The sequence below is a fragment of the Bactrocera tryoni genome, chromosome 1 (genome assembly GCF_016617805.1).
Source record: "Bactrocera tryoni isolate S06 chromosome 1, CSIRO_BtryS06_freeze2, whole genome shotgun sequence".
In the NCBI taxonomy this organism is placed as follows: domain Eukaryota; kingdom Metazoa; phylum Arthropoda; class Insecta; order Diptera; family Tephritidae; genus Bactrocera; species Bactrocera tryoni.
The window spans coordinates 85148761-85159815 of NC_052499.1; the positions used below are offsets into that span (position 1 = coordinate 85148761).

The window sequence follows — 11055 nt, forward strand, 5'->3', positions numbered from 1 at the left end:
TCGAGCTTATATTTGTAGCCAGCCTTTTTTAACTGGTTTAAAACCGTTTGATGATGAATGTTAAATTCCTTAGCGATGTCATGGCTGCTTATGAGACGGTCCTAGCCAATCTTTTCCATAATTTCATCGACTTTTTCAACGATAGGTCGACCAGAGCGAGGTGAATCTTTCACATCGAAATTTCCCGAACAGAAGCGAGCGAATCATTATTGTGTCGCACGAACTAATACTTCACAAATTTCGTTGGTGGGGTCCGTGGCGTTCTTCTAAAAACAAAATACGAAAAATTTTTTTCGACTACCCAATATTTTTCACATATAATATAAGGTATTAAGTGATCTCTAAGTGGCTTTAAAAAATTAAAACGATTATTAAATTTAAAAAAGTCTTAGTCTTGTTTATTTTTTTGTAACTCCAACGTTGGGCTAATTTTAGGGCACTTCATATTTATATAACCTAATCTCATTAAGTTTTTATATTCACACATAGCATAATTTATAAATAGATATTACATAAATAATAATGAAAAATATGGCTAAAAAGTATTGCTTTCATGAAGATAATACAACAAATATTGCACAAGTCTAAACATATCCGCAACTAATATTAATGTTGAGCAATATTTCTGGTTATCCACGGCAAAAAGTGTGCCACATTTGCATAAATGCCCGGTGAGTTTCTGTCGCTGCCACACTCCGTGCCACCGAAGGACACAATGCCGTATTGGACATAGCGTAGGGATTTCAGCGGTCCGCTATACGGCGCTAAATAGAAAAGTGGTCCGCCAGAGTCACCTTTGCAAGTGTCGATGCGTCCATCGCCACCGGCGCAGAGATGATTTTCATTGATGGGCGTTCGTCGAAAGATGTTTTGGCATTCGCTGCGAGTTCTAAACGGCACCAGAGCCTTTTGCATGATGTTGGATGTCCTGCTGTTCTCTGTGCCACCCCAACCCGCTATGAAAAAGCGTTTATCCAAGGGTATTTCCGCGGCTTCGGGAATGATGGGCAAGCAAATGGGTTTGATGTGTCCTGTAGATAGAAAATATTTCAATTGTGTTTACGTTCTCAAAGAAATAATATTTAAAAATGCAGAGAAATTGTTGTAATTAACTTACTTTGAAATCGCACCGAACGGTTGAGTTTGACCAAAGCGACATCATTGGTTTTGCGTGCATTGTTGAACTCCGGATGGGGAATCGTCCTTTCAACACCGACATCTTCCACCGGCGGAGCGCAAAGTCTCCGTGAGTTCACTACTACGCAGTCCTCAGCCTTTGATAAATCAAGCTCTCCCAAACGAACACCAATTCTTTAAGGAGACAATACCATTTACATATATTCATAACATTATGATGTATTCAACTTACATTCTACCTGGCACGCCCACCATGCAATGCGCAGCAGTCAAAACGAAGTTATCGGTTATTAATGATCCACCACATTTGTAGGGGTCCTGAGGGGAGTCATAAATCAGAAGTGCCATCCATGGGAATTCATACAGATCGACATCTTCGCCGTGCGATACACGCTCCCCGCCAGCGTTGCCACATTTTTGTTCACGTAATTTATTTAAACCCGCTGGATCCATTGACCCAGCATTGTTTGTAGAATCGCCGCCATTTGTTAGCGTGGGCTGGGTTGGAGGCGTGGCTGAAGGAAATGGCGTGAGATTGTCATCACAACAGATATGTATCTGAAAGCCATAAATTCGAAGATATCAGTACGGTTTAATTATGTAAGAAATATGGGTCATATTTATAAAAAAATATAGTATTACTGTAAATGTCCGTCGAAATTTTATGCGTAATTCTATAATGCTCCTCCGTAGAAATTAAGATATCTTAATGACACTTTGTAAACATGTTTCTTGACTTCATAATAAAGTTGGACGAAATCGGACACATGTCTCGTCCTCAAAATGCCATTAGTAAAAAACGTATAAAGTACTCTAACTATATTTCTCTGCTCCCCCTGGCGGGTACTGCGTCGCATGCTTTCAGAGCTGGAATGTTTTCGTCCATTCGGACGACCTGACCTAGCCAGCGTAGCCTCTGTCTTTTAATTCCCTGAACTATTTCAATGTCGTCGTATATCTCATACAGCTTAACGTTCCATCGACTACGGTATTCGCCGTGGCCAATGGGCAAAGGACCATAAATCTTCCGCAAAACTTTCTCTCGAATTCGTAACGCCGACTCAGCAGATGTTGTAATCGCCCATGCCTCTAGCAGGACAGGAATAATGAGTGACTTGTCGAGTTTGGTCTTTGTTCATCAATTGCCTACTCAGTCCGAAGTGGCATCTGTTGGCAAGAGTTATTCTGCGTTGGATGTCGAGGCTCACATTGTTACTGGTGTTGATACTGGTTCCATGATAGACGAAATTATCTACGACTTCGAAGTTATGACTGTAAACCGTGAGGTGAGAGCCTAGACGCGAGTGCGATGACTGTTTGTTTGATGACAGGAGATATTTCGTCTTGCCCTCGTTCACCAAAAGACCGATTTGCTTCGCTTCTTTATCCATTTTGGAGAAAACTGAACTAACGGCACGGTTATTTTCTCCAAGAGGAGATTGAAGAAGTCGCACGAAAGGGAATCGCATTGTCCGAAACCTCGTTTGGGGTCGAACGGCTCGGAGAGGTCCTTCCCGATTCTGACGGAGCTTTTGGTATTGCTCAACGTCAGTTTACACAGCCGTATTAGTTTTGTAGGGATACTAAATTCCTATATTGCGCTGTGAAAATCAAGGAAACCGACAACCAAGTCATCTTTGCATATATCACAGTTATTAATTCCATAATGATAAAGATCATAATCATTTCACTTTTCAATATATAAATGAAGCACCAATAAAGTTAACGGAAGAAAATTTTGCATAAGTAGTGTGTCATATCTAAAATATGTCGTGACGCCAAAAATTGATAAAATCAGATTATTATATTCTTTCTGGCAACTATTTTACCTAATAAAAGAGTTCCTAATTTTAGGTTGCCATCCATTTATGGTTTCATCAATAATTACTCTTATGCAATATTGTACACTTTCGATCATATCGAAACACAGCTGCCTCATGTTCTTAACAAAATAATATACAAACTTCTCTCTCATTTCCGTCTGATTTTTTACACCGTATAACATTTAATTGACATACTATACATACATACAAGTACGGAGGTCACTTGTTATCTTGTAGCGAAAACCACGACATTATACAAGGGGAGTTTTATCGTTAGTCTTCTTTAGGTAAATATATTTATATTTTACTGAAATTCATTTTATTTCAAAATTCATCTGGGATTCACAATGCACTTGCGGTTGGATGATCTTTGGCAGCCCGCAAAAATTTTAATTTATTTATTATACGCCGCTAAATGTTAAAACTGGGCTTGTTTCCATATACATAAATACACATGTGTATGTATGTTTATTTCTATTGCAAAATACCAGTTACCAAAAGCCGATATCTCAGCTTGGAATCTACGTTTCATTCATGAAACAAACAATATTTGCCGTGAGTTCAAAGGCAAGTCAATTGTTACACACGAGCAAGCTCAATCTGCATATCTACATACATATGTATAGTATGTACATAATTTCATAATTTGTCGCTGTTTATTATTTTCTTTTTTCACTTAAACATTTATCGCAACGCAAGTAAATTCGAGAATTTTTTTCACACTCGCCCGAAACGCACACGCTTATCACATTAAAATTAAAAATTAAGAAACATATTCGCATCTCGTTTTGAACTGAATTCAACTAGAACGGGTTTTCCGAATGTATAAATATTATGCAGGTTATTTTAAGACATAGAAACAGACGAATTTACTTGCACATAAAAAAAAAAACAAAAACAAAAAATTGCCAAACTAATTTAGCAAAAAATGAAAAAGCGCGGCTTTCCTAAAACTCTTGGGAATGCCATTATTATTATGTTTTTTTTTTTTTGTACCTTAAACTTTAAGGTGTGTGCGCTTACATATGGACGTACGCAGCAAACGTGTTTCGAAAAAATCACCGAAGATTTAAAAGTTAACAATAAATTTGTACATTATGGTTTTTATACGTTTTTCAGTTAGAAACTTTCTTAAAGATATCCAATGAACTCAAACTCAAAAAATTCCCAAAACAATGTACACACCTGCCTCTGAGCAGTTTCTTGACTTGTACTGTTCTTCCTACTATAATTGATAGTATTCTGTAATATACACAATTGCCTGCGACCGGTAGGCGCTATGCGCTCTCGTAAAGTGCAATTAGGTATTCCGTAGTCGCAGTTATATTCGGTCGTTCACTAAATAACTTCGTTTTCTTTTGTGCAATTCAAGCACGATTATTTAATTGTGTAAAACATTTTTTGTAATGAAATATTCTTGATTTTGTTCCAATGTCTTTTGCCATCTTTCGGTTAAGAGTTTGATTCAACGCTCATTACATTTTTGATCCTTGCAGGCAAAAAACTGGTCCAAGTGGGTTTTGACGTTCTGACTTGAGGTGAAATTTCTCCCACCCAGAGACCGGAACAAGTAATTACCCGAAGGTGTCTAGTTTGGAAAATGTAGTGGATGTGGTAGATCCCATTCATGTTGTAAAAGCGCTTGGCGAGTTTTCAAGGTCTCGCATTACACTGGTGGAACACTACACCTTTTCTGTTGATTAATTCCGACTCCTTCTGTTCATCATGCATCACTCAATTTGTCCAACTGATCCCAATACACTTCAGAATAAATCGTGGTATTGCTCAAAATTAACGATCCCTTTAAAATCCCATCAAACAGACAACATAACCTTTTTCGCTGACTATTTCTCTTCCAAGTGGTTTGAGCTGGTTCATACTTTTTAGACCATGATCCCTTGCGATTTAGATTCTTATTAACAAACCACTTTTCATCGCCAGTAACAATGCATTTTAAATATTAAGCATAGCTTTCACGTTTGATAGCGTAGCGTGACGAAGCAAATTTCGTTCTGTAAGAAGGAACTTACAAGTATATGTCATGTGTCGCAACTAATCCTAGACGTGCTTGTGAAATATCGCGTTAGATAAACTTAATCTTTCGGCAATCTCTCGAGCTGTTATTCGACTTTCTGTATCGACCAAAGACTTTATTTTAGCCACATCGGTTTTAAGGGTTCTACCAGGACGTGGTGCTTCCTCAAGATCGAAGTTGCCGGAACGAAATTTAACAGCCCGATTTTGTCATTGGTGTTCGGTTAACACATCTTCTTGTTACACATCCTTTCGAAAGTGAAATATGCATAAAATACTGTTTTCGATCTTCCATCTTCAATAGGGCACCAAACGAAAACTATTCCAAAAATTTTACATTTTTTTTTATGAACAAGCGGTAAAGCAGTTATGTAAGTGTGAAGTTGATTGTGAAAAAATTCAATAAGATCGCTTATCTTCACTTTTACAAAACTATACCAGTTTCATTGAAAAAAAATATTTTATTCGAGTTAAACAGCTATTATTAGTTCAATTCTCGACTTTATGGCTTGTTGATACTAAGCTTGCATTAAAATGAAATTCCACAGAATTTTTTTATCAGCACAGAAATTCAAGGAAATTGCACAAAGCTTGCAATAAATTGAAAGATTTGCGTAAATTATCTGGTATTGGTGACGCTGGACACATAAGCCGTTTGGTGACTTGCTGATAAACAGAAGTTGCCATTGGAGAAATGTTTAATACAATACTTTTTTATTTCGCGTTCATGCAAGGCTATACTACCATATGTACAAATAAAATATCATCCAGTGTTTCTTTGTTCTGTTTCTGTTCTCTGCGCTACATTGAAACACTTTTATCCATATCAGAGCTCCAAAGACAACGAATACGTTAAAACACCAACTGATTCCTTCGCCACGCGTTTATTTCGACTTAATCTTAGATTATGTCATTCTCTATTCGTAACTTAATGTTTCCTAGCATTACTGTTATTATAACATAACCTAATAAAATTCAATTCATAACAGAAGCTCACGATTGCGCGATATCAAAAGACGCAACGAGTTACCGCTTAACATGGTAACCGGTAAACACCCTCGACCCCTAACGTAGAACAGCAAAGGGTATTTATACGTACCTCCGGTCCGCCTTGACAACGTGCCCTTAGTAATTCCGCTGCATAGTTTTGTGGCAATGAAAGACCGTACTGCGCGAAGAGTTTCTGGAAGAAGCCACATTTTTTGATCGGCACGCAGCGTCCGTATGTGTTATAAGGTGTCAAACAGGAATAATAAAATTCTGTTGTTATTTATGCATGTGGTATATGTGTGTGCGTGTGTGTTTGTTTGATTATTGTTTGCGCAGATATTATCAGCGACGAGTTCGTCAAGTGCCGGTTTGCGTGCGCGTGTGTGTGTGTGTAGGAGCGTTGTGTGAAAGTAGAAGAGAAATTCGTTAGCTGCAACATTGACAGGTTTCTTGAATGCAAAGCTTTTATTATTTATTAATTTTTATTTTTTGTTTTTATTATTAAATGCAGTTTGTCAGTGATTATGTTCAAGGGAGATTTGCCTTGCACTGACCGCTACAAAAGCACATACGTACATATGTTTGTATATAGAATTTGTTTGAAAACTTACGTCCGCTCGCCGCCTGCAGCAATGTGGCGACTAAAAGCAGCCCAAACATTTTGTTGTAATGCATTTTTCTTTGTTGTATTTCACTTAATCAATTTCCTCGAAATTTATGAGACAAGCGCATGCGAGTGTCTGTATGTATGTATATGTGCATATATCTCGATTCTTGCTAATAGAACGTGAGTTCACACTTAAAGGAGATTTTAAGACGCGCCACTACTCTTATTGTCTGCAATTTCTTAATTTTATTGGCATTTATGGCATATTCACTACTGTGCAAGGCAGATCAGTATCACAAGTATAACTTTCCTTACGACACAACTTTTTCAATTTGTTATGTTCTTAAACTCTCATTGCAGGCACGCGGAAGTGCGACGCGTTCACTAGACGTTCCAATAAGAACTAAGCTTAGTTAGTGCTAATTGAAGCTTGTAAGCTGTTCTAGCTCTGACTTTGGAATCTATTGTGTTGAGAGATGATCGAGCCTGCTTTGCGTTTGAGATTGGCAGCGTCTCAAGTCGCACTTTTATAGTAAACTGAAAGCGGCGACGCACATCGGCGCTCTTCTAAGCGCTCACTCTCAATTAGGTGGATCGGCGGCGCTGCAGCTGCTGATAGCAGGTTGCAGTGCGCTGCCGACAGTGTTGGGAAACTTGAGCGTACTTCCAAAACAAGCAGAAATATTTAATATGATTAATTTAAGCAAGAAAAATTAATAATAAATACTTCCTAAATTTTTGAAAAAAATATTTTATTAACACTATTTAGCATATACCACATTTTATAGCAAATTTATTATTAATTTAGTATACTTTTGGGCGGGAAATAAATAAAAAAAACGAATTCTTCAAGAACGGTTTTAAAAGTTTACAGATTTTGAATACATATTCCTATATAATGGCGCACTTGTTGGAATTCTACAATAAGTATGTAAGATTCCAACAAGTCCCGACTACCCGAAGCTCGAATACATTGAAAGGATTTGCATAAGAATTAACGCTAAAAGTAATAGCAATGCACGAACTTGAAACCGAACGCGTTTCAAGTACTTTTGTGAACTCAAAATCACTGAATAAAGCTCCCACATTCAAGGCTCACACTCAGTCAATATGGTAGATATCTATGGTATACCATATATATAAACATATACTAACAAAACATATACTAACGGTTATAAAAAATATAAGCCTTTAATTCTCGACGGTTGTGGATAATACCCTCTTAATCCTTCTAGTTAACCACGGCATATCTCGGTTAAAATGTCTGGACGTTTAAAGTAATAACATGAATGCTAGGGACAAGGAGCGACACTTCACATCATAGCCAAAAAAGTTGTAAAGTTTTCATTGTATTTGCAAATAAAGTCTTCGGTATATTTCGGGGACCGGAACGGGAATAACTGTTATGTTCTCTATGTTTGTCATTAGATGGATAAACGAAGAATGCACGGCGACCTTAAATCTATTGTGCCCTCTCCTAAATCACAAAGACTCATCTAGCCCCAAGCATATTGATAAAGTCTAATATACTGCTGGGTGCTATCGACCCCTATTTGGAAACATGGATCAAAGCGCCTTCAACCTGCGTCTGCATGTTTATGTTTATTATACTTGAGTCTTCATTTTTTAGTGCATGTAATCATCTCTGCCGACTTGGTTTTCCCGCACTCTGACCCAGAGTCCTAGCAAGTGGTACAAAATCTATACTCAAGTGTTTGTTTTGTAAGTTAAAATAGCAAAAATAAAAATAACAACCGGTTATTAACGTCCTTATCTATTTTCCTTTTTGTATATAAATAAATTTTGATGAACGAACTAAGATTGGTTGGCTTTGGCTTGGATTGGTTGATTTTGCCTTTTATGTAAAAATTTCTCACGGGAGCTCTTGACTTAGAGCGTTAGCTCAAAATTTTTGTTTGGCTTGAAGATTTCCAATACTGAGAGAATATACTTTAACTTAAAACCGTGCTCTCCATTTACTCATTTGCAATTGTTGTCATCGCATATAGTTACATATGTATGTACATATGAGTAGAGAGTAAATCTCTACCTGTACATCTTCTCTTGCAAGAATAAAGAAGAAGAAGAAAAGAAGTCGTAAAATTTGCATTGTTATGTTAATAAAGAAAAGTTTTCAGGGGATTTACATGTGTCATACACAAACACACACGCCCACATGTGCAAAATGCATTTATGGAATAAGTGAATGCACTCCTAGGATTTGTGGATGAAGGCTTGCCAAAAACTGACTCGAAGTTTGTCTCGACTTATTTAGAGCGCAATAAATAAGTAAAAATAACCGTCAATTTGATGTTTTGATTTGATTAATATCGCATGATTTCACATCAATTAAAACCGCAATTTCAATCTGGTTTGCTGGGGATTTTGGATATTACCGAAAGAAGCGTCGTAAAATAGAAATCACAATTTACCGTAATTTAACTAGATTGCATGGCACTTAATTTCTGACGCATCCACTAAAAAGTACCAACGCTCTCTAGTCATGTATGTAGTTTTAACGCAAAATTTGAGATTATGAAACAATTCGCAATTCCGTGAGAAAGTTCTATGAAAATCTGTGCTCGTCTACTCATTCAGATCTTAACGACAACGTCAATTCGGCCTTAAGAAACTCATAGGAACTTTAACAGAAATCACCGCTGGCGATCTTGGGTAATTAACCGGTGATTTAAGCGAGAGTCGGCTTGCTGGGTGGGTGGCATACCTTGCGTTATTCCCACAGTTGCTCCGGCAACATGCCGTTAATTTATGCTGTTAACTTGTGCGAAACCAATGTATTTCATAATATTGCGTTTGTTATTGTTGTAACTTGAATAACAACAAACGAAATGAATCGGTGAATACCCAAGCGAAAAGCGCATATTTTAATCCTCTGTAAGTTTTCTTTGGAAATGTTGGCTAGCAAGTTGCAACATGGAAAACTTTGACGCATTTTGTATTTCTACGTCAAAGTAGGATTACACTCCCGTTGTTTAAGATGTCATGTGGGTGTGTTGAAAGTGTTCTTAGCAGCAGGGAGACAGTAGATATGGTGGCTACCCGAAAGCGGCTGCAAATATACTGGGTTCCAGGTCACAACGAAATTCCGGAAAACGAATAGCTGATTAGATTGCCAAAGCTGGCATCTGGCTGGTTGCCAAACCGGTACAGTAAACACGGAAGTCATTAAAACGATATATAGTACTATGAAATTTCCGAAAAAGTTGATAGGCGGTCCAGGGCGAGACGGAATGCCTTCATAACTTGCGGGAGCGCCAAGATTATGTGCCAGAGCCACGAAGGAAAATACGCATTCCTTTTGCTCACATGTTCTCGAACGACGGGTTTTGGCCGGTTTTTGAAAGGTCGCAACTTGGCAACTGGCATCACATGCGAACCGGACGTGCATGAATAATCACTATCCATGCAGAAAGTGTTAAGAAGTCGGCTTGAGAGAGATGCTGGAATACCAGTTAAGCTTCTGTCCAGTATTATTTAAAACTCGTCATAAATATCTAAGATCTTCACAGTTCAAGAGTTTTGATACCTCACAAAATTAGACATCAAGTCGCTCTTAAAGTTCACAAAAAACGTTGATGTCTGATATGACGAATACTCCAGCTCACATTAAACTGAATCTCCATCTGGAATTACTAAGGACCAATAGGTTTATGTACGGCGTGACAGCCGGCCAGTATAACCTAACCTAAGGAGCATATTGAATTCCTCTCCAAGCAGTTCGTGCTGGGATGTTTTCGCAGAAATCACCCCAGTAGCCACCGGCTTGAAGCGGAACCGCCTCCTAGGAACATCAAGTGGTCTTTTCTCAACAAAGTCGATGACATCGAACAATACGCCGACCGGACTTTGGACGCAACTGACTTCCGACAAGTACTGACCGCCGTTCACAGCGGAGCTGTTAACACCTTCACCGACTCCCTTCCAGTGAATGGCGTTGTCGGAGTCAAATCACCACCCATTGCAGACGAAGAGCTCAAGTTGCCAAGAGTGACTGTTGCGCAGCTTCGTTCTGGATATTGTAGCAGGTTAAACTCCTACTTGTCCAGACTAGACAATGAATTTCCGCATGACACTAGCCGCCTCTTTGCATGCCCCGCCAACCCCATTCATCTGACACCCTTTTCCCTTTGGTCCGACCCCGTCGAAACAGCACGTTTCTTGGGCCTCCCGTTAGATTACGTCGACAACAGCTTAGATAATTCTTACCATCCTAACGGGGATTGAATAACCGTTAAAACAGCAACAACGACACCTAACCTAAACTAATTTTACAATTCAGAATTGGTTCGAGTACGGAAATCTCTACAGAGCCTCAATAATGCGTTCTCCTCACGATTATAAACTCTGAAACATATCATAAGCCTATCATATTTTTTTACATATAATACAATTTATCTTCTTATCACCAAGTCAAGCTAATAATTTTCAAATAAAACAATATTT

General features: G+C 38.2%; 1 protein-coding gene across 1 annotated transcript; it reads right to left on the minus strand.

Annotated features, from left to right (window-relative positions):
* Positions 1-368: 368 nt before the first annotated feature.
* On the minus strand, positions 369-7092 carry LOC120782845 (serine protease grass-like). Its single transcript, XM_040115372.1, has 5 exons — positions 6596-7092; positions 6094-6254; positions 1370-1695; positions 1118-1311; positions 369-1031 (listed from the first exon to the last, which is right to left on the minus strand). The coding sequence occupies exons 1-5, from the start codon at positions 6657-6659 to the stop codon at positions 607-609; spliced, it is 1170 nt and encodes a 389-aa protein (XP_039971306.1). The 5' UTR covers positions 6660-7092; the 3' UTR covers positions 369-606.
* Between the last annotated feature and the right edge of the window lie 3963 nt (positions 7093-11055).